General features: G+C 44.5%; 1 protein-coding gene across 8 annotated transcripts in view; it reads left to right on the top strand.

Annotated features, from left to right (window-relative positions):
* The window catches only part of ATG7 (autophagy related 7), a 265,262-nt gene that overhangs the window by 40,786 nt on the left and 200,273 nt on the right, over positions 1-24,203 (top strand). For all 8 annotated transcript variants that reach the window (XR_006337502.1, XR_006337501.1, XM_043885779.1 and 5 more), the window contains 4 exons: positions 8,521-8,609; positions 10,191-10,312; positions 14,982-15,072; positions 15,824-15,968. Coding sequence is in view for 6 of the 8 variants with exons in the window: in XM_043885779.1 (XP_043741714.1) it covers positions 8,521-8,609; positions 10,191-10,312; positions 14,982-15,072; positions 15,824-15,968 (447 nt within the window). In the remaining 2 variants the exon portion in view is untranslated. The remainder of the gene's footprint in view (positions 1-8,520; positions 8,610-10,190; positions 10,313-14,981; positions 15,073-15,823; positions 15,969-24,203) is intronic.

Below are 24,203 nucleotides of genomic sequence, written 5' to 3' on the forward strand. Positions count from 1 at the left end.
GCTGGCCAGTGCCTCACCCCCGCCTTCCCAGTTCACACCCTGGAAGCGCTGGCGGGTCCTGGCACTGGCTGACACCTCTCTTCTGGGTGCTGGTCGCGGTCCCTCTCCGGGCACCAACTGGGCTCGCGTGCCATCGCTGGTTTGCCACAGGTCGTCTCAACTGGGATCCCTGACCAGCCCATGAGCAGCTGTCACACCGAGACCGTGTTACACCCCACAGCACAGGCCCCACATGTAGCATGATGCCAGGCACTTGACGGGCACACGGTGTGTGCGTGAATTTAGAGAGGGGACAGCTGCTGATCCTTGTGGACAAACGCGAGGCTGGTGAGCATGGAGACTTCCCAGGAAAGCAGGACTGGAGCAGAGCCCTGAAGACATGAGGGGTTCCCAGGTGGCTCAGCTGGTAAAGAATTCAGTGCCGAAGACCCGGGTTTGATCCCTGGGTTGGGAAGGTCCCCTGGAGAAGGGAGAGCCTACCCATTCCAGGACTCAGGCCTGGAGAATTCCAGGGACTGTCCATGGGGTCGCAAAGAGTTGGACCTGACTGAGCGACTATTTCTTTCTTTCTGGAGATGTGATGTCTGTGAAACCTAGCTCTCACTTCACTCAAGCCTGTTCCTGCCGCATGGTGTGAACCCTGCTCACTTGCTTTCACATAATTCCACTTTCTCTTTCGTGTTCCTTGAGTCATGAACTTTCCTTGAAATTTTTTATCCTGTCCTTTGAGAAATAGGCATTCTTTTCTACATGAATTCCTGCCTTTGTGCTCCAGCTTCCTGTTTTACTCTATTTCGTGCCTCCTCCTCTTACCAGGGACCTTGACCCTCGAGAAGCCACTGCTCCTCTGTCAGCCCTGCCGTGGTATCTTCACACAGAAGCTGGAGAACTGTTGGAATCCCTCTAGGTTTCTCTCCTTTTAGTCTGCTTTCTCTTAGGAAGCCTGGTGTCCACAACCCTACTGACCACCTTCTCCAGCCTGAACTTCCCTCTGGACCCTGGCCTGCATTATCCAGCCCCCTGCCTGCCTTCCCCAGCACCTCGAATTCAATATGTCTGGGTTGAACTCAAGGTCTTCACCCCAAGTCTGGTCCCCTCCTGGGCATCACTGTCTTGTAGCGACACAGTCATCTATCCGGTCACGAGGGCTGGGAATCTGGGCAGCCAGCTGGACACCTCTCCGTCCTCTACCAGCACCATATCCGTGGGTTTCACCTCCTAAACTTCTCTCTGTCGGCCGCCTCTGCTATTCTTCTGCCACCTTCCCGGCCTGAGCTTCGCGACCTTTCATCTGCTTTCCCGCAGTCGCTTCCCAGGGGGCTCTGTGTGCCTGCTCAGGCCTCCCCCTAGTCCATCCCCATATCATCCCAGGAAGTCCCTGAAAAGCAGATCTGATCATGTCACTCTCCAAACGAGGCAGAGCAATGCTATCTCTCCTGTGCGTTAAGAACCCAGGTCCCCCGTGTGGCGTGCAGAACCCCACGTGGCCGGGCCCTGTGCGGACCTGTCCTCAGGTCCCCCATGCAGAGGACCACACGTGGCCGGGCCCTGTGTGGATCCGGCCCTGGCTCCCTGGTGCTCCCCTCGGCGGTGCTGACTGCCCTCCCCCTGCAGGCTTATGCCTGGAGCTCCCGTCTCCTTTCTCTCCTTCTGCCTCCTCTCTTCCCAGTTTCTTCAGAGTGAAACCTACTCATGATTCTTTGAAGAAACCCGCCCCCAACTTCTGTAAAATGGTTTATTCTGCCCACAGTGGATACTCATAGCACTCCATTTACTGAAAATCGTTTAATCTCCTGTGCAGTTTCTAATGACTCAGATTATACTACCTTCTGTTTTATTTTAGCATAATATTAAACTCTGCATCAACATCCTTTTTAATTAAATACGTATCATTGTGAATTTCTCCAGTTTCGGACATTTAGGTTTCTCGTAATTCCTCACTATTAGGAGCTTCTTTATGCCTGAAATCCCACCCTCCCTGCCCTCCTCTTTGTACGTTGAATTACTTGCTTCCTTAGGAAAGATTTCTAGATGTGGGATTTCTCGGTTAAGAAGCTGGGCCTGTTAAGGTTTATCCTCAGTCGTGCGCTGGCCGATGTCCGATGGCAGGCTCTCGGGGTGGGGTGCTGTGCCTTCGTGGTGTCTGCTTACTTCCGTGGCCTCAGCTCTCCCAGCGTGCCCCCCGCCCCCCGCCACTCTTGGGCTTCCAGTGCGTGGAGTCACGGGCTACGGAGCCAGGAAGGGCCAGTACCCGGTGGCCTCCCGCCTGGGGAGCCGGCTCCCGCACCGCGGCTTCTGGTGACTCTGCCCGCAGACTGCCGGTCCCCCTCAAGCTAGCAGTGTCCCCTGAGCAGCACTGAGCAGTATAAGCACCGGGCTGGCCGAGGATGGGCTTTGGCTAGGCTCCTTTTGCCCTCCAGCTCTTCTGGGGTTCATGCTGGTACAGCCCCTGACGCTGCCCCACCGCCCATCGTCAGGGAGAGCTTGCTTGCTTGAGTCTCATTCTTTCTTCAGGACAGCTATTCGAGATTGAATGTTTGGGAAACATTTTGTCATTTTGGCAGCGTGAGCCTTCAGTTCTCGGGCTGTGAAATCTTAGGACGAGAGCACTAGCAAAGGAGCAGTAATTGGTCTACTGTGAGTTAGCGGCTGTTTCTTCATTCAGCGGTCTCCACGTCGTGGCCTCCATCGGTGACATCGCCACGCATGAGATCTCGGAACTTTTTTCCTATACTTTTAAAACACATGATCCCCTTTGTGCATTTCCTGTTACATTGAGTGTGTGGGTAATAGACAGCCATTTGTCAGATAAACCCGTTTTATGGCATCAGTGTGGAAATTTCTCCAGACGCTCAAGTTGGCAATTTTGCCCTCTTTCTTTTCTCTCATTGTACTTTTTCGGCAAATTTCTGGGTGGATGGTAGCCAGATTATCACTGAACAACTTCAATGAATTGTATGCTCTCAGCCAAGGAGAAAGGAGCGTTTATTTCATAAACCTTCTAAACAGATTTTTTTTTTGCAATTACATTTTCTTTCTGCTGATTTCTCTTGTAAAAGGAAGTGATTTGCCCAAGTTCACACAATGAATTTGTGGCAAAGCCAGTTCTAGAATCCAGATCTCCTAGCCAATGGTTATTTCTGACTGCCATTTACAAAGTCTGTTTACCAAAATAGTTAAACTGGCTTGCTCAGCCTCATTTGGACTGAATCCTACAGTGATTAAGCTTGCAGGTTTGATTCCTAAAGCACTGAAAGATTTTGGGGTCACTTTTGAATCATCAGAGGACTATTTCATTGTGCTCAGCGTGGCGTCAAATGGATTCTGTCATCTTCCTCTCTGGACGCTTGCTTTTTGTACTTAGGCGTGCCTCCTGTGGGTAGAGGAGTTCCTTTAAAACAGATTTGAGCTAACCTCTCTTTATAAATAAGTGGTAAATTTCTCTTTAGTGGTTTATTCCTTCTCTATAGCTCATTTTTAGGTCAGGTTGCTCTAAGAAACTTCTTCCTGGTCTTAGCTAAAAGGATTTTTTTTTCTTACTACCTTCCTGCCTGATTGCCTTTGTATTTAGTGTCAGAAATATGCTCATTTTTTGAAATTAAGCATCCACTTGTACTATCTAATGTCACATTCTAATTTATATAATTTAAATATCATTTAGTCTCAGCTCTACAGTTTCAGATGATGAAACCTAGACCCAGAGAATATTTGATTAAACTAGAACTTACCCTCCTTTTTCTCTGCCAGCTGAGAAATGATAACTTTGAAGCTGAAGGTAGATAACTAACGGTGATAGACTGAACTGAACAAAGAGGTCGATGAATTTACTACAGTGGAATTTTTGTGGTTATAGTTATCGTTGGTTGAGTGCTTATCTTGTTCTCGGTCTCTGTGCCAAGTGCAGGTGAGTGTGACCCTACAGATGAGAATTTAAGGCGTAGAGAGGTGTAGGAAATTGCTGAAGATCAAATGAGAGTAACTCAGAACATTTGATAACAGCCCAGGTTTATGGAGTTGTATTTGAAAATTGAAATGCAACATCTCTGTATGAATGGTATTTTCTGGATTGATATGTCTGAGTTCTTCCCAAATAAAAATTAAAGAGCCTTTAGACACCAGGTAAAATTGAACCTTAATGTAGTCTGTGTTGTTTTGTAACCTATATAAGTTTTTTTTTTCTCCCCTCTTTAATGGCCTATAACGCTTTATAATTCTGGAGCCAGAAGGACTCCTTTGAGATGGAATGATTTTACCACTTCATTTTACAGGCGAGGGAAGACCTTCCCCAAGGTCTTAGAATCAATTAGCGGCAGGATTAGAACCATACCCACTGGGGCTATAGCCGGCACTTTTTTTTCCCGCCCACTATCAGGCCATTCTCTTCTCTAAGCTGTTTCCAATGGTACAGTCATTGAATGCCAGCTTCTCCCTCCTCCCCGTTTTCTTGCTGGACAACAAAGTGATTAATGCCTTTGGTAAATTTTTTTAAGTGTGCAGTTGAAGCGATGATGCCTTATTAAATGTAGTCAGCCTGACAGATGCCGTCTATCGCCGTCTATATGGGGTAACAAAACAAAAACCTACCCCCATGGTGGTGATGGCCAGCTGGACCAGGAAAACTCCCGGAAAGTAGCGTGTCCGTTCAGAGAGAGCGCGAGGCAGGGGCCTCCTTGGAGTGCTTGTGCTTGTCACAGGAAACGGTCTCTCAGACCATGCCCTCACCGTCTCACCCAGGAGAATCCCAGGGTTAAAACATCACTGAGTGGAGAACCTGTAGTGTTGAGAAAGGAAAGAGTGGGGGCATCAGGGAGGAACTAGCCAGGTACTAGTTGTTCATTTGCTCAGGCATGCCCGACTGTTTTTTGACCCCATGGACTGCAGCACACCAGGGTTCCCTGTCCATCATCATCTCCCAGAGCTTGCTCAAAGTCATGTCCATCGAGTCGGTGATGCCATCCAACCATCTCATCCTCTGTTATCCCTTTCTCCTCCTGCCCTCAATCTTTCCCAGCATCAGGGTCTTTTCCAATGAGTCAGTTCTTCGCATCAGGTAGCCAAAGTATTCAGCTTCAGCATCAGTCCTTGTAATGAATATTCAGGACTGATCTCCTTTAGGATGGACTGTGTGGATATCCTTGCAGTCCGAGGGACTGTCAAGAGTCTCCTCCAACACTGTAGTTCAAAAGCATCAATTCTTTGGCGTTCAGCCTTCTTTATGGTCCATCTCTCACATCCATACATCCTCTAGCCTGGTACTAGGGGTGGAAAATTGAATACAATTGATGCTAATAAGTTAATGGGTTTCTGCCAGCCACCTTCCTTCCCACCCTTTCACCACCCTTTCCCCCTCCCCCTGCTCCCTCTCTTCTTCCTATCTTTTCACTGTTCATTTGCCTTCATTTGATAAATGCTGTGTATCTGTGAACTCATCATGGAGACCTGGAACCTACTCCCTGCTCTGTAGATGCTCGCTCTCTTCTTTTTTTCTAATGACCTTTATCTTGGAATAATTTTAGATTTACAGAAAAGCTGAAGTATGGTGCAGAGGCCACCCTCACCCATTTTAGTTTTCTCTGGTGTTGTCACCTTACGTTATCACAGTACATTTGTCAGAAGTGAGAAACCAACATTAGTCCATAACCGTTAACTCCACCCTGGAGTTGGTTCAGCTTTCACCAGTGTTTCCATTCGCATCCTCCTTCATGCCGGGATCCCATCCAGGAGACCGCATTCTGTTGTCATGTCTCCTCCTCTGGTCTCTAACTGTTCCTCCGACTTCTGTTGTTTTTAGTGACCTTCACAATTTTGAAGAGTATTGGTTCAGTTATTTTGGTCAAATGCCTCTTGGTTTGGGTTTGCCTGATGTTTACTTATGATTATATGGGGTTATATCAGTTGGGATCATTTTTGGAAAGAGTGCCCCAAAGGCGAAGTGCTCTTGGCATCACATCATGTATTAGCTACCTGAAACTCACATGACATTCCTGGTGGTGTTAAACGTGATCACTTGTTTAAGGTAGAATTGGCCAGGTTTCTCCACTGCAAAATTGTTCAGTCACTAAGGCATGTCTGATTCTTTGTGACCCCATGGACTGCAGCATGCCAGGCTCCCCTGTCCTTCACTATCTCCTGGAGTTTGCTCAAACTCATGTCCATTGAGTCAGTGATGCCATCCAACCAGCTCATCCTCCGTTCCTCCCTTCTCCTCCTGCCCTCAATCTTTCCCAGCATCAGGCAGGGTCTTTTGCAGTGAGTTGGCTCTTCGAATCAGGTGGCCAAAGTATTGGAGCTTCAGCATTAGTCCTTCCAATGAATATTCAGGACTGATTTCCTTTAGGATTGGCTGGTTGGATCTCCTTGTTGTCCAATGAACTCTCAAGAATCTTCTCCAGCGCCACAGTTCAAAAGCATCAATTTTTCAGTGCTCAGCCTTCTTTATGGTCCAACTCTCACATCTGTACATGACTCCCGGAAAAACCATACTTTGGCTATACAGATCTTAGTTGGCAAAATGATGTCTTAGCTTTTTAATACACTGTCTAGGTTTGTCATAGCTTTTCTTCTAAGGAACAAGCGTCTTTTAATTCCATGGCTGCAGTCACCGTCTGCAGTGATTTTGGAGCCCAAGAAAATAAAAGCTGCCACTGTTTCCATTGTTTCCCCATCTACTTGCCATGAAGTGATGGGACCAAATGCCATGATCTTCGTTTTTTGAATGTTGAGTTTTAAGTCAGCTTTTTCAGTCTCCTGTTTCACCTTCATCAAAAGGCTCTTTTTAGGTCCTCTTCACTTTCTGCCATTAGAGTGGTATCATCTGCATATCTGAGGTTGTTGATATTTCTCCTGGCAGTCTTGATTCCAGCGTGTGATTCGTTTAGCTGGGCACTTCACATGATGTATGTACTCTGCTTATAAATTAAATAAGCAGGGTGACAATATACAGCCTTGACGTACTCCTTCCCCAATTTGAAACCAGTCCATTGTTCCATGTCCAGTTCTAACTATTGCCTCTTGACCTGCATACAGGTTTCTCAGGAGACCTGTAGGTAGTCTGGTATTCCTATCTCTTTAAGAATTTTCCAGTTTGTTGTGATCCATAAAGTCAAAGGCTTTTGTATAGTCAATGAAGCAGAAATAGATATTTTTCTGGAATTCCCTTGTTTTTCTAATATTGCAAAATTATCCCTACTATTTTTTCTCTGGGAAAGAGTCACCAAGTCGAGCCCACACTGAGGGTGGAGAAGGATTAAGCTCTGTCCCTGGGGGGTCTGTATCTACATATATTGCTTGGAAACCTTCTGTAAGGAAGACTTGTCCCTTCCCCTTCAAATATTCGTCTCTTCGTTTATGTCATTATGGACTCATAGGTTTTATTTTATATGTTGGGTTATAATCCAATACTACATTCTTTATTCCATTGCTCACCTTGTTCCAGCCTTGGGCACTGAGAGCTCTTTTCAGGTGTCTCTGGTGCCCCTCGAATGCCCCTGGCCTTCTGTTTATTCAGCACTTTCTGGTGTACGCTCTGCTCCAGGCTCGTCTTCTGTGTTCCCTGCTGTGCTTGCTTGGTCACTCAGTCATGTCCGACTCTTTGTGACCCCATGGACAGTAGCCCAACCAGGCTCCTCTGTCCATGGGATTTCCCAGGCAAGAACCCTGGAGTGGGTTGCCATTTCCTCCTCCATCCCTCCCCCACGCAGGGATTGAACTTGCTTCTCCTTTGTCCCCTGCATTGCAGGTGGATTCTGTACCACTGAGCCATCGAGGAAGCCCTTTTTTTCCCCTGCTCTAGCCCTAGGATTACCCATGTGTCCAAAGACCCCCGATTCCTTTTACTGGAGAAGGGTATTTAGAAATTAAGGCCTCATTGTCTTTTGAGAGGAAGGAGACAGAAAAAGTGAAAGCTGTCCTGTATGATGTACAGAGGGATCAGGAAGCAGAGAAGACAGGGTGATGACCTCCACTGGGGACAGTCTTCCTTAAAAACACGGCGTTTGAAGTTCAGGCAATGTTTCCAGATGGAGAGCAGGACTGGAGGAGCTGGAAGAGGGAGGAGTGGGAGGAAGTGCAGGTGAGCAGTATCGGAGGCTCACCTTTTGAGTTTGGTCTGACTGTACGCTTCCTTACAGTGGTAGTGGCCCCTCTTTGACTTTTCTCATTACATGAAAATTAGCAGTTTGCACAGACCACATCTCTTTGAGACAGGATCTTCTCTCTGTGAGCCCTGACGATTGGCTACCCTCCCACCCTCCCTCCCTGTCTTCCTTTCAGCCTTCCTTCTAAACGTCTAGTTTCTCACAGGGGGTGAAGGGAAGAATTTGACACCCCAAGCCGTCAGGACATTCTGTCGTCAGGTGTGAGGTCCTTTTGCTTTCTTCTCTTTCCTCCAGCCCTTCACCAAGTGTCTAATAGTTGATGCTTTTGCACAACCAGATTAATCGGAGAGGGGAGGGATTAGCAGTGTTTGTGCTATGAATTGGACACGGTCCCTGCCTCACTCGAAGTCTTTTCTGTTCACAGATAACGATTGGCGTATACGATCCCTGTAACTTAGCGCAGTACCCCGGATGGCCTTTGAGGAACTTTTTGGTCCTGGCAGCCCACAGATGGTATTTATGTGTGTGTGTGTATGTATATGTGTCCGTCTGCCTGCCTGTCTCTGTCAGTCTTTGACTATATGTTCTTGACCTTGTGTCTGACTCTCTCTATATTTCTATTTTCTCAAATGGATTTTTTTTTCATTGCTGATGTAGAAACCAGATAACAAATCAGTACATTGTCATGACCCAGTTTCCATTGGTGGTGACCCTCTAAGCAGGTCTGTTACGGAGCTTCAGATTCCAATCGTATTGCACTGAAGACAGCGTAGGGTAGGTCAGGACCCACAGCCATGGGATCCCCATCCTGAACTTCTCTAGCCCCCACTTCAGCTGAGTTGTGTTCAGGAAGGATTTTCTTATTGCTACCGTCCTCCTTTTTTCCCAACCCTAAACTGAATAAAACAGAGGGTAGTGCACATTTGAAAAGATGCCCAACATTGTTAGTCATCCAGGAAATAAAATATAGCAAGACAGTACTCATTAATAAAGATAATAAGATGCTGTTATGAAAGATACTACCACACACTCACCAGATAATGAGATACTCACCAGACTGAGTTTAAAAAGATGACAATATCAAGTGCTGTTGATGACATGGGTAAATTGGAATCCTCAGACATCGCTGGGTACCTGTTTGGAAGTATCTCCCAAAGTTAGAAATTGTCTCCAGCTCAGCAGTTTCCCTCTCAGGTGCATAAAGCACAAAAATGCACCCTCAGATGCAAGCAAGACACCTATACGGGAATGCCGATAGCAGCGTTGTTCTTTATAACCTAACACTGGAAATAACCCAGATCTCCTTGAGCAACGAAATGGATAATACAGTGGGGTGTATTCACTGCCATGGAATGCGGTGTTGTAGTCAGCCTGAGTGAATTACTGGTACACTTATCAACACGGATGAGTTTAAAAAGCATAGTGTTGAGTGAAAGAGGCTGGACCTTTTAAGTTAAAACTTAAGTTCCTACTTAGAAGTTAGAGTAGGAGTTACTGTTGAAAGGGCTGTTTAAGGACTGGGAGGAAGCATGAGACAAGCTCCTGTGGGTTTAGGATTTGGGTATTTACGTCTGTGTGTGCTTTACTTAGATAACGATGTCCACTGGGAGATAGCCAGATCGTAGACCTTTCCCAGAAGGAGAGGGTTACACGTGCTTATCCTGGCGGTGAGTCTGTGTAGGCTTGGCCTTCCTCACCACGGCCCGCTCTGTAAGCTCCTGTGGGAGAACGGGGACCGGAGGAACTCATGATTGTCTTGGAGTTTCTTTTTAATGTCTTGTGAGCTTCTTTCCCCCTGCATTCAAGATTCATTTGTCAGAATTATTTCTGTGCAATATGAAATCGTTATATAAAACTCACCTAGAAAGAAATCAGAGCCCCTTCCACACCCGGCCTCTAGACGCTTGGACAAAGGGAGCGTATGTGGATGTGCTCAGAATCTCAAGGTGAAGGCCGTTTCCCCCAAGGATGTCAGGGGGGTGTACTTACAGTGACTTGAATCCTCTCCGGCTGGGTTTGCCGAAGCTCTTACGTGAGCTCTCTCTTTTCCTTCCTTGAAAAAACCGAAACACAAACATCCGGGGCCAACACCAGGAGTGGCAGTTTCCAGTCCGTGGAAGTGGTCTGCTTCCGGGACCGCACCCTGCAGGGGGTGAGAGACGTCGCCCACAGCATCGTCTTCGAAGTGAAGCTTCCAGAGATGGCATTCAGCCCAGGTAATTTATCACCTTGGAGAATGCACATAATTACCATTTATCAGAAACCCAATCAATTCAGTTCAGTTCAGTCACTTAGTTGTATCCAACTCTTTGTGACCCCATGGACTGCAGCACGCCAGGCTTCCCTCTCCGTCACCAACTCTCGGAGCTTGTTCAAACCCATGTCCTTTGAGTCAGTGATGCCATCCAACCATCTCATCCTCTGTCATCCCCTTTTCCTCCTGCCTTCAATCTTTCCCAGCATCAGGGTCTTTTCAGATGAGTCAACTCTTCGTATCAGGTGGCCAAAGCATTGGAGCTTCAGCTTCAGCATCAGTCCTTCCAATGAATATTCAAGACTGATTTCCTTTAGGAAGGACTGCTTGGATCTCCTTGCAATCCAAGGGACTCTCAAGAGTCTTCTCCAACAGCACAGTTAAAGCATCAGTTCTTCGGCACTCAGCTTTCTTTATGGTTCAACTCTCACATCCATGTATGACTACTGAAAAAGCCATAGCTTTGACTAGATGGACCTTTTTTGGCAAAGCAATGTCTCTGCTCTTTAATATGTTGTCTAGGTTGGTCATAGCTTTTCTTCCAAGGAGCAAGCGTCCTTTAATTTCCTGGCTGCAGTCACTGTCTGCAATGATTTTGGAGCCCAAAAAACCAATCAGGCCTCGTTTTTCTTCCCTCCATTTACAATAACAGTGGAGGTGAACCACAGCTCCTGCCTCTTTGTCATAGGGATTGTGTCCCTGGAACAAAGGGCAGAGATTCCCATCTGCTGTACAGATGGAAACAAAGGCAGAGATTCTCCCCGGGAAATTCCCTCAAGGCAGTTTTTTCAGCCCTGAGGATTTTCTTTTCCCTCTATTTTTTGTTTTTGGTTAACAAAAGAATCTTTATTCCTTACCCTTCTTACAGAAAGAATGAAGTATTAATGCACTTACGTTTTTATTTGTTACAAAATATGTGTGTGATCTTATTCTCCATAAACTAGTCAGCAAACGTGCCATTTCTCCTTCCACATTTAATGTTCTTCATCTTATCCCCACCTCATAAGTTAGGAAATGCAGGCTCACAGATATGTTTTATATACATATATATATATAGAGAGAGAGAGATGTGTTTATGTATAGATGGTCCTGCATTTATGTCTATGTCTATCTTGAGGTACACATCACAAAGACAGAATAACATACTCAAATTTGAGTGGAAGTAAAGGAAGTGATAGCCATCTCGTGGAGCATCCCTTAGGAGGATTCTGACTCCTGTGTAAATGATGGATGCTGTGAGGGCATACTGTAGTTGCTTCATAAATGCTAATTTATGGTAATTTCCTATCTTACCCAAAGTCCAGAACTCTTTCCAAGATGACCCCTTCAGCTTTCTTTGTATGGCAAACTCTTCGGAGTACTTTTATATACTTAGATGGTTTAATTTGCTCCTGTATTATAGCATCTGCATTGTCCCAAGGCACACTGCTTTCTTCAGTCCATGAGTCATGTGCCTTACTGTGGGTGTGTGTTTTGGGGATGAGGAGTGTTAAAATCTCTGCTTGGTCAGGCAAAAGAAGAAGCTGTTTACTCTTGAGTTTGGAGCCTTGAGGTATCTTTTGTCTTTCCACTGTCTTTTCTTGTTGCTGTTTAGTCGCTCAGTAGTGTCTGACTCTGTGACCCCATGGACTGAAGACGCCAGGCTTCCCTGTCCTTCGCCAACACCCAGAGCTTGCTCAAACTCATGTCCATCTAGTCGGTGTTGCCATTCAACCGTCTCATCCTCTGTTGCCCCCTTCTCCTCCTGCCCTCAGTCCTTCCCAGCATCAGGGTCGCTTCTAGTGCGTCGTCTTTGGATGCTTGCATTTGATTTAGCACCCTCTCCTGCGTACCACATTTGGGGAGAGGCACTTTTCTTTCCATCTTTAAGATAAAGTCACTGAATGACTCTCTGATCCCCGTGATATCACGGATGCTTGGTGAAGCTGGCAAACCCAGGATATGCCATGCACTTCCACTTGAGAAAGCGGTTTTCTGTAGCACAGTAGTGCCTCCAAGTCTTTACACTTGGTATCAAGTGTAGATGGTTTAGTTTAAGAAAGGCAAATATTCCTGATGCAGATTGATGTTTTCCGGCTTAGCTGTAAATAAAACTTCATAATAAATAAAACTCTGTATTGTAATGTGAACTGAAGGTATTAGTACAGTAGTATCTTTTAACATTTCTGAGACATCCCATAGTTGCAGTGACAGGGTCGTAAGAAATATAGTTTTGAACATCCTGTAGCTTCTGCTGCTGTCCGGGTGCAGCCAGGCTCACTGGCCTCTGCTGACCCAGGGTATTCCTGCAGCTGGCTGGGGGGAGTGGACACGGCTCAGAGTGGGGGCCCCTCCTTTTAGTTCCTGTCCTTGATGTGCAACTTTGGCCAACTCTCCTCTTTGTCCAGCTCGGGGAGAACAGGGCCTTATTTACCCCTAAAAATTTTTTTTCCTCATCAGTTTGGGGTATGTCTTATGGATGTAGATTAGATGGAAGCAGGGGGCTTCCCTGGTGGCTCAGATGGTAAAGAGTCCACCTGCAGTGCAGGAGACCTGGGTTTGATCCCTGCGTGGGGAAGACCCCCTGGAGGAGGGCATGGCAACTCACTCCAGTATTCTCACCTCGAGAATCCTATGGACATAAGAGCCTGGTGGGCTACAGTCCATGGGGTCGCAAAGAGTCAGGCACGACTGAGCACAGCACATAGTATTTTTAAAAAATCATCAATAAGTTTAAAGTACATCTGATTTCATTAAAATGGCTGTAACATTTTGAGTACAGAGAGGTTATAATTTGCGATGACATTTTGTTTTTGTTTTATGCTTTCTTAGCTGTAATAGGAGCAAGCTTAGATTGGAGTTATTAATCATAGTACTAGACTGTGTTTCTAAAGTTCCTGTCAAATTTCTGTGCCATGTGTTAAAGAAGCATTTTTTTAATTTAGTGTAAGAACAGTAAGGAAATCAAACAAAATGTGAATCAGTAACAGGTTTGAACTTTTTTTTTCCCCCAGAAAAATAATTCTGGAGTTCTTCTTCTCTTTAAGATCTCAAATCTATTATTTCAGCTCTAATTTTTTTGTGATGTAAAAAAGGACCAGGCCGTAGCACCTGAGCTAGAATAGGAAGGGGCATTTGTCTTCTGGCTTCCTGCTGTGAAAGATGCCCCCAGCCAAGTAGCTTTTGAAGCCACTTGATTTTCCACTGGTCATCCTAGCCCAGAAATAAAAAATTGTGTAGAGGAAATTAATACCCCTTGGCCCCATAATTAAATTGAGCAATATTATTTTGGGAAACAAAGGTTAAAAGCTAATAGGTCCAAGGAACGGAAAACAGGGTGTTGATAGAAATATAAAAATAGGAGAATTTCCAAAGAAAGCCAGTGTACAATTAGTGACAAATTCCTGCCAGTTGTCCTAAAATACCTCCGAACCTTACATCAAGGAGCTCCTGTCTCTTCAGAGACTGTTAGTTAAAGCAGATACTGGAGGTGGTGCTGGAAGGGTAGCTGGCTGGGTGAACTCCCTGAGGAGGAGTTGAGACTGTCTTCTGAACTTGGGGGATTCAGTGAGGAAGGGAAAGTGACTGAGGTCCCCAGGTGCGGGGAGGATAGGCGTGGGTGGGCCCCCTTGTGCAGGAGTTACAAGGCCAGGTTTCCACCAAGGAAGCCAGGATTCCATTGAGGTATTCCGCAGAGCACTTGCGGTTTTTTTTTTTTTGAGAGGATTTTGCAGTATTGGAATAGAGCAGCAGTTCCCTGAATGTGTCCCGTGGGGCTTTAATCGGTGTTACGAGGTGAGGGAGTTACGGAGAGCCAGCCAAGACTGGGAAGCTCAAAGCCAAATCGGACGGAGTGGCTCCTTTACTGCAGGTCTCTCCGAGCTTCATCTCCACCACATGGGAGGGACTCTCCAGGCGGGGGCGGGCAGATGGAGACGCAGGTGGGGTACGAAGCATTTCCCAGGCCCATTGGCCACAGGATCTTCATCCTCGCAGGGCTTTGCATGGGGGAGGCATTTTGAGAACGGCTGGAATTGGAGTTGCAGAGGACCCCCCCCCCCCCCCCCCCCCCGGCAGAGGTTAAAAGAGATCAGCAGAGAGGGGAAAAGTCAGGGGAGAGGAGAGTCTTAGGGAAGAGGACAGCTTAGCAGAGGAGCAGTCCCTGGACTGAGGTCTGTAGACAGGTAGATGTGCCGTGGTGGACAGGGTCGCAGGGCGAGAGGGTGACGTAGGATGAGGAGCGGAAGGGGCACGCTGACCTGGATGGGAAGGTGTGCTGCAGGCACGCTGGCGGGGCTTCCTCAGGTGAAGACCCCTCCACAGGCTTAGACCCACTCCAAGTATAGTCTTCTTTTTCTTTTTGAGCAGCTTCCAGTAGCTGCAGAAGTTGAGGCAACTCAGGGCAGTCAGGGCTCTTTCAGAAGCCCCTGTGCAGGAAGACCATGCTTGGGTCTGGGGGTCTCTAAACAAGACTCCTCGTGGCCCAGGGACACGAGGAGGCAGCCAAGGCCGGTGGATGCAAATTCAGGCCTGCTCACCTCCTTGAAAAAGACGCGGACTGAAAGCCCATCGAGGCGTGAGCCATCTTGCTGCTTGGACTCATTCTCTATCCTTTTTTCCTTCGCTGAAATCATTGTTTTATCTGTCTGCAGATTGTCCCAAGGCAGTCGGGTGGGAGAAGAACCAAAAGGGAGGCATGGGGCCGAGGATGGTGAACCTCAGCGAGTGCATGGACCCTAAAAGGTACAGCTTGGAAGCCGCTCCCGCCGGGCGCGCGCCCGGTTCACGTGGAGTTGGGGGGCTTGCAGAGGGGAAGGGGCACGTCAGTAAGTGTGTTCATTCGCTCTTGGCTGCCTCCTGATTTGAGTTTGGTTGTGAGATTGAATATCAATGATGGATATCTGAAGGGCAGACAGCGTCTGTTTTTCTGGACATCCTAAATGTTGTTTTGGCTTCAAGCCCACCCTCTCAGACCTATGCACCTACTCCACCTGTTGTCCTTTATTCGATCCCCTTCACTTGTGTTCCATTAGCCTACAGGGAAGGCCATGGTGAGAAACATTTCACAGAAACTAGTTTTGTGCTGAAGGGATGATGTAAGTACTCCCTCTACTGAGGGGACAGAAATTTCTCTGTGTTCAGTGTTAGGAAAAGGTTTCCTCTTAAGCGGCTGGTGTGGTTTTAGCCCTGGACATGATAACCCCTGTAACCAGTCAGGCTTCCCATTTCACCTGGGCTCCTGGGAGCTCCGGATCAGACGGGGGCCCGTCACGGTGCAGCTGCTGAGGACTGTGAGGCGTGCACCACTCTGTGTGGTCACCGCTGTCCCCCTCGCTTACCCTCCAGCCTCGTCTTACTTCTCCTTTGATCCTGATTGCCTCCGTTACTTGTTTCTTATCTTCTCACACAAGCTACTTTCTTTCTAAAAAAGGACAAGATTGGGGGCCTACGCGGGTGACTGGCTACATAAATAAATGATTCTCTCCTTTTCTAGGTTAGCTGAGTCATCGGTAGATCTCAACCTCAAGCTGATGTGTTGGAGATTGGTCCCCACTCTGGACTTAGACAAGGTGGTGTCTGCCAAGTGTCTGCTGCTTGGAGCCGGCACCTTGGGTTGTAACGTAGCCCGGACGTTGATGGTGAGTTTGCAGGGCTCGAATGGCGCCTCTCAAGCTGTGGCTTCTCTTCTTTCACTACACAGTCTACCCTCCGGACTTGTGGGTTTCGCATCCAAGGAAGGCATTTTTGTTTTTTAAGAAAAAAAAGAAAGGCACCCAAACCAAAAATTAACCAACTAAACAACCCCAACAGCCAAGCATGCATCTCTATTTTTTTTTTTTTTTGTCTTTTTGTTGTATTTCTCCTTCCTTTTTTCCCTTTTTTTCCCCCCTGGGTTATTGCTCAGTTTTGACTGAAGTTTACGGTTAAAAACAAAATTTGTTTTCCAGCCTGCCTTGATCTTCAAGCGGGAGTTCATTGACTCAAAAAAAATAAAAAGAAAAAGAATCTCTGGCTGGTTCCAGGGGCTCTTGGAACCCACCCCCCTTGGATACCAGGAACGACAGACTGCACCTGAGTGCCTTCTTTCTCCTTCTTGTCTCCCTCCCTCCCTCCTTTCTTTTCTCAGTATCTCTTTCAGTATAAAAGGAACACATGCTTTTGTTGTAAGGTGGAAGCAAGAAATCTGCCTCCACTCCCCTCCCAAGTCACTTCCCAGAATTAAGCAGACTTCGTCGAGTGCTATGGAGCATCTTTCCCTGTAATTTTCATAGGCGTGTGCTAATACAGAGAGGCACTGGTCGTCTTTGCTCTTATTTAGTTATTTATATTTGCAAAGCTTGGATCATTGCAACCTGTCTATAGCAAGTTTCTTTTTTTAACTCAATAGAGCAATAATTGTGGTTCTCTTTCTATTTATTCTATTTTATGTTTATGTAGAATTTTGTTATGTGCTGTGCTATGCTTAGTCAACCACTCATGTCTTGACTCTTTTCAACCCCATGGGCTGTAGCCCACCACACTCCTCTGTCCATGGGAATTCTCCAGGCAAGAATCCTGGAGTGGGTTGCCATGCCCTCCTCCAGGCGATCTTCCCAACCCAGGGATCAAACCCAAATCTCCCGCATTGCAGGCGGATTCTTCACCGTCTGAGCCACCAGGGAAGCCCATTGTTAATATGACTTGTCTTTAGTTCATTTAATCAATTTCAACATATTTTTCTTTTAGAGATGCTGTTGAAATGAACATTCTTATACCTTTACATGTCCATGGGATTATTTCTTTAGGAAAAAAACTCTAGAAATAGAACTACCATGCTAGAAAGAATGTGAAACAGCTTTTTTGTTTGCATTTCTTTAATTACTGAGGGTTAGTCTTTAATTTGATTTCATTTGTGAATTTTGTTTGTTCTGTTCATGTCCTTTAGGCTGTTTCTTGTATCTTGACTTGGAGTACTTTTTTTATGGATTGTTCGGTTGCTAAGTCACGTCTGATTTTTTGAGACCCCGTGGACTGCAGCCCACCAGGCTCCTCTTGTCCTCCACTGTGTCCTGGAGTTTGCTCAGATTCATGTCCATTGAGTCAGTGATGCTATCCAACCGTCTCATCTTCTGCCAAACCCTTTTCCTTTTTTATGGATGTTAACCGTTTTTCTGTAATATAATGCAAGTATTTCTCTCCATTTATTTATCTTTAGCCACGTAAAGGTTTTTAAAAATTTAATGTTATTGAATATGTTAATCTTTTCTTTTATGGTTTATAGAACTCTTATTTTTATGTTTAGGTCTTTATTAATGTGGAATTTATTTTTGTTTTATGAAATTTAACAATGTAACATTTTTTAATAGTCATTTATTTTAATGTCATTCATTCACTAATACAAATCTCATTTTTCCACCTTTATTAAACTCTAAATTCCTTTATACCTGAGTCCCTTTTTGGAGTCTGTTTTTATTCCATCATTCTATTTGTTCATTCCTGCATTATTACTCATAGCTTTCACTCAAATTGCAATGAATTTATAGATAAATTGGAAGAGATTAACATCTTTATAATATTGATCCTTAGTTTCAGAAGCATTGTATATCTCTTAAATTATTTAGATCATCTTTGTAGCATTTTATTTATTTAGGTTTCCCACATGCCTCATTTAGTTAGTTTTCACATATTTAACCTCTTTTTCTTTTAAAGATACTAAATTTTCCAATTGACTCTTACTGGGATGAATATATAAGAAAGATAGTGAGTTTTGAATGTTTATCTTCTATCTGGTCATCTTTCTAAACTTTCTTGGCTATGACAGTTTTTTGTTTGATTCTTTTGAATTTTCTAGGTTGATAAGTGTTGCTCACCAACATCTATATTAGTTTCTTTTCCTTGTTTTATAGGATTGACTAGGACTCCACAGCAATGGTGAGGAACAGTGATGAGAGTTAGCACCCTCATTTGGTTACTGATTTCAGTGAGAAACTTCTTGTTTTTTCCTTTAGTTTTGATACGTGATGTTGGTTTCTGCTAATATTCTTCTGTAAGTTAAGGAGGCAGAGTTTTCTTTCTAGTTTGCTGTGAGTTTATATCAGAAATGATTGTTGAGCTTTATCATCAAATACATCTATCAAGATAATCTAAGTATTCTAATGCTGAGCATTCCTGGGAAAAACTCTATTTGTTCATAGTTTGTTATTCTTCTAATATACAGTGGAGTTCAGCTGGTAATGTTTTACTGCTAAGTTTTCCATATGTATTAATAAGTCAGATTGGTTTATAGTAATGTTTTTCTTTTCCTTTCTGGTGTCATTGTTTATCTTATAGCTGAATTACACTACTTTTATAAAATAAAACTTTCTGCCTTTTTCTATGCGGCAGGACAGATTTAGTGTATGAAGTATCAGTTCCTTGATGGTTTGGTAAAATTCAGTTATAAATCCATCTCAGCGTGTTGCCTTTGGAATTTTGTTAGCGATGAGAGCGGGGAATCTGTGGGAACTTTTAGAAATGTTTCTACGGTCATTGACCTTTTAGATTTTATACCTCTTTTGAATCAGTTTAGTCATGTTGTTTTCCTAGAAAATCATCCATTTCATCTCAATTTGAAAATTAATTGATATAAAATACATATAGTATTCTCTTGCTATCTTCTCCATCTTTTCTTTATCTTATTTATTATCTATTTATTTATGTTTGGCTGTGCTGCACATATGTGTGGGATATTAGTTCCCTGACCAGGGATTGAGTGGGATCCCTGTAGTGGAAGCTCAGAGTCTTAAGTACTGACCCCCAGGGAAGTTCCTATCTTCTCTTTAGTAGTAGTAGTGTTAGTTGCTCAGTCTTGTCCAACTCTTTGTGACCCCATGGGCTGTAGCCAGTCAGGATCCTCTGTTCATGGGATTCTCAGGCAAGAACACTGGAGTGGGTTGCCATTCCCTTCTCTGGGGGATCTTCCCAGCCCAGGGATCGAGCCCAGGTCTCCTGTATTGCAGGCAGATTCTTTACCACCTGAGCTGTATTCCTAATGTTGAATATTTTTGTTTTCTCTTTTTTCCTGTTATTCAGACTTTCCAGATAGGCTTGTCTTTCCAGAAAACTAAATCCTTGGTCTCTTTTTTTCTGTAATTTTTGTTTTGGTTTGTTTCCAGATTCACTACTATCTACTTTTTATTAATTTCTTCATCTTTTTATAGGAATTCATTTCATTCTTTCCCTAACTTCCAGAATTAGGTACATAGGTTTTCCCAGCACTTTTTAAATTATGAAGTCAGTATAGATCTAGATCCATTATAGAAAATTTCTACAGTGTAAGAGTTATGAGGCAGAAAAAGAAGACCCATTTTTCTACTACTTTATCACTTGTTTCCTTTCAGTGTTTAACATATATTTAAATTTTTTATTTGATATGTAAAAATGTCCCTTGTTTTTATCAGTTAACACAAAACACTTTCTAATGTTGTTAAAGAGAATACCTAAAAAGCTTTTTTAATGGCTGTGGAATCAGTTCAGTTCAGTTTCTCAGTCGTGTACAACTCTTTGCGGTCCCATGGACCATAGCACGCCAGGCCTCCCTGTCCATCATCAACTCCGAGAGCTTGTTCAAACTCATGTCCATCAAGTCAGTGATGCCACCCAACCATCTCATCCTCTGTCATCCCCTTCTTCTCCTGTCTTCCATCTTTCCCAGCATCAGGGTCTTTTCAGATGAGTCGGCTCTTTGCATCAGGTGGCCAAAGTATTCGAGTTTCAGCTTCAGCATCAGCCCTTCCAATGAATATTCAGGACTGATTTCCTTTAGGATATAGGCTGGTTGAATCTCTGTGCAGTCCAAGGGACTCTCAAGAGTCTTCTCCAACACCACAGTTCAAAAGCATCAGTTCTTCAGTGTTCAGCTTTCTTTATGGTCCAACTTTCACATCCATACACGACTACTAGAAAAACCATAGCTTTGACTAAATGGACCTTTGTTGGCAAAGTAATGTTTCTGCTTTTTTAATATGCTGTCTAGTTTGGTCATAACTCTTTTTCCAAGGAGCAAGCGTCTTTTAATTTCATGGCTGTAGTCACCATCCGCAGTGATTTTGGAGCCCCCCAAAATAAAGTCTGTCACTACTTTCATCGTTTCCCCATCTATTTGCCATGGAGTGATGGGACTGGATGCCATGATCTTCGTTTTTTGAATGTTGAGTTTTAAGCCAACTTTTTCACTCTCCTCTTTCACTTTCATCAAGAGGTTCTTTAGTTCCTCTTCACTTTCTGCCGTAAGGGTGGTGTCATCTGCATATCTGAGGTTATTAATATTTCTCCTGGCAATCTTGATTCCAGCATGTGCTTCATCCAGCCTGGCATTTTGCATGATCTACTCTGCACATAAGTTAAATAATCAGGGTGACAATATACAGCCTTGACATACTCCCTTCCCAATTTGGAACCAGTCTGTTGTTCCATGTCCAGTTCTAACTGTTGCTTCTTGACCTGCATACAGATTTCTCAGGAGGCAGATAAGATGGTCTGGTATTCCCATCTCTTTAAGAATTTTCCATAGTTTGTTGTGATTCACACAGTCAGAGGCTTTGGCGTAGTCAATAAAGGATAAGTAGATGTTTTTCTGGAACTGTCTTGCTTTTCTATGATCCATTAGATGTTGGCAACAAGAAGTTGGCTATAGAATATGCCTTCTTATATGATGAAACATGATTTACTGAGACATTCTTCTATTTTTAGGCATTAACATTGCTTTCTATCTTTTACAACTATAAATTATTTTATAGAGAACATCTTGGTGATTTCATTTTTGTCAATATTTTGAATTATTTCCTAAGATAGATTGCTGTAAATAGGTTGATATGATTGATATGAGCATGTAAAAAATTCTAGAATCATATTGCCAGATTGCTTTCCAGAAGAGTGATACCAGTTTACATTCTCAGTCAATGAAATCTCAATGAAATAAAATACCAGTATTACATTCTCAATCATTAAAACCCCATCCTCACTAGCATTGAGTATTGTAATTTTCTTTAATCTTTGCCAATTAGCCATTACAATGTATGTGCTTAGTCTGCTGAAGAAGGGATAGGCTACCCTCTCCAGTAGTCTTGGGCTTCCCTTGTGGCTCAGCTGGTAAAGAATCCACCTGCAATGCGTGAGACCTGGGTTCAATCCCTGGGTTGGGAAATCCCTTGGAGAAGGGAAAGGCTACCCACTTCAATATTCTGGCCTGGTGAATTCCATGGACAGTATAGTGCGTGGGGTCGCAAGGAGTCAGACATGACTGAGTGAGTTTCACTTCACTTCTTGTTCTATATGTGCTTAGTCTCTCAGCCCGACTCTCTGTGACCCCATGGACTGTAGCCCGCCAGGCACCTCTGTCCATGGGGATTCTCCAGGCAAGAGTACTGCAGTGGGTTGCCGTCCCTCCTCCAGGGGATCTTCCCAACCCAGGGATCGAACCCAGGTTTCCTGCATTGCAGGTGGATTCTTTACTGTCTGAGCCACTAGGAAAGCCCAAGAATACTGGAGTGGGTATCCTATCCATGTTGCAGGTGATCTTCCCAACCCAGGAATTAAACCAGGGTCTCCTGCATTGCAGGTGGATTCTTTGCCAGCTGATATACCAGGGAAGGCCCATTAAACTGTATAGCATTCCAAGAAACCGAAAGTTAAGTGTGCAAGTCCACGTGCCTGTGACTCACCTGCAGCATGCTTGTAATTTATGTAGCTTTCTTCTTCTGTAGCAGTTTCCAGACTGCCTTCCTTGCTATCCACTCAGCACTGCTTTAAGGAATGCAAAAATACTCCCGAAATAAACATCCCCTAGCCAAGCACAAATGACCTTTGGATTTTCCACAGTTTTTTTCCCCCTACATGGTGGTTTGCTCAGCTGGTAAAAGTCACTTATGAAACAGGGTGAGTAGACTAGAGTTACCCGTGGGCTTCAAAACACACAGCCAGTCTAAACTGTGCTTTCAAAAGGATGAATTCTGGCCTGTCATCTTCACCCCAACAGCGGATCTTGGATTGTGTTGGCTTTGCCCCTGCAATTGTCAGACTAACTGAATTTCAGTGTCCCTGATGGAGGGAACAACAGATTGGTTCCAAATTGGGAAAGGAGTACGTCAAGGCCATATATTGTCATCCTGCTTATTTAACTTAAAATAAGTTGCAGAGTACATCATGTGAAATGCCAAGCTAGATGAAGCACAAGCTGGAATCAAGATTGCCAGGAGACATATCAATAACCTCAGATATGCAGATGACACCACCCTGTGGCAGAAACCGAAGAAGAACTAAAGAACCTCTTGACAAAAGTGAAAGAGGAGAGTGAAAAAGTTGGCTTAAAGCTCAACATTCAAAAAACGAAGATCATGGCATTCGGTCCCATCACTTCATGGCAAATAGATGGGGAAACAATGGAAGTAGTGACAGACTTTATTATTTTGGGCTCCAGAATCACTGCAGTTGGTGACTTTAGCCATGAAATTAAAAGACACTTGCTCCTTAGAAGAAAAGTTATGACCAACCTAGACAGCATTTTAAAAAGCAGAGACATTCCTTTGCCAACAAAGGTCCATCTAGTCAAAGCTGTGGTTTTTCCAGCAGTCATGTATCTTGTTCCAAAGATGTGAGAGCTGGACCATAAAGGAAGCTGAACACCAAAGAATTGATGCTTTTGAACTGTGGTGTTGGAGAAGACTCTTGAGAGTCCCTTGGACGGCAAGGAAATCAAACGAGTCAGTCCTAAAGGAAATCAGTCCTGAATATTCATTGGAAAGACTGATGCTGAAACTGAAACTCCAGTATTTTGGCCACCTGATGTGAAGAGCTGACTCAGTGTAAAAGACCCTGATGCTGGGAAAGACTGAAGGCAGGAGGAGAAGGGGACGACAGAGGATGAGATGGTTAGATGGCATCACCGACTCTATGGAAATAAATTTGAGCAAGCTCCAAGAATTGATGAGGGACAGGGAAGCCTGGTGTGCTGCAGTCCATGGGGTCGCAAAGAGTCAGACACGATTGAACAATTGAACTGACTGAACCGATGGAAAGATATTGAAATAAGACAGAGATCAGACTCTTAGTCAGACTCTGCAGTCAGTCCTAGCAGGGCTTCTCTTAGGCCACTGTTTCTGATTTGCTGACATACACATATCCCACCTCACCCCCCAAGAAAGGAAGCATCTTCTTTTCTGCACCCTGGGCATCTCATTTCCTCCTCACCATTAACCAGATTTATGACCCACGGTGAGTCACGTATCTTTTCTGGGCTTCGGTTTCTGTATCTGTAAAATAAAGTAATGGAGCTAAAGATTTTCAGGAGCCTATCTGACTTTAAAATTGTTCAGTTCTGAGATTCAGTTGAGATGTATGAAGTCATGAAAGCTATTTCTGAGAACGTAGAGCTGTCCCCTACATTCCAGAATATTCATAAGGGCTTTGCCTCATTGAGAAATAGTACAAAATCTTCTATGGTGTTATACAATTGGAAATAACTTAGAAGTCACTTTTATTAATACATGGAGCTATTTTAGGCTTTGAGTGAATTTTAGGATGAGCTGTTCCATATGCTGACTGACTCATTCAGGAAAGCGAGGTCACTGGGCGGCCCTTGACGGTCCTCTGAAGACAGCAGCAGGGACTCACCTTCCTAAGCTTCCTCTGGTGCCACTGTCAAAAATAGTGAAGTGTTAGTCAGACCAGCAGCGACATATTTCTTAGTCTCATTGCTGTAGGAAGCGAGGCACTGGGTGTATAATTATTTTGTCTTTTAAAGGAAGTTGACATTCTATCTGTCAAAAATGGACTCTGCACAATTCAATTTCCAGCGTTTCCTGTGTTTCAGTGTTCCCAAGCTGCCCCAAAGCCAAACCCCTTTTAGAGACTGGCAG

This window comes from Cervus elaphus, chromosome 24, assembly GCF_910594005.1.
Source record: "Cervus elaphus chromosome 24, mCerEla1.1, whole genome shotgun sequence".
In the NCBI taxonomy this organism is placed as follows: Eukaryota; Metazoa; Chordata; class Mammalia; order Artiodactyla; family Cervidae; genus Cervus; species Cervus elaphus.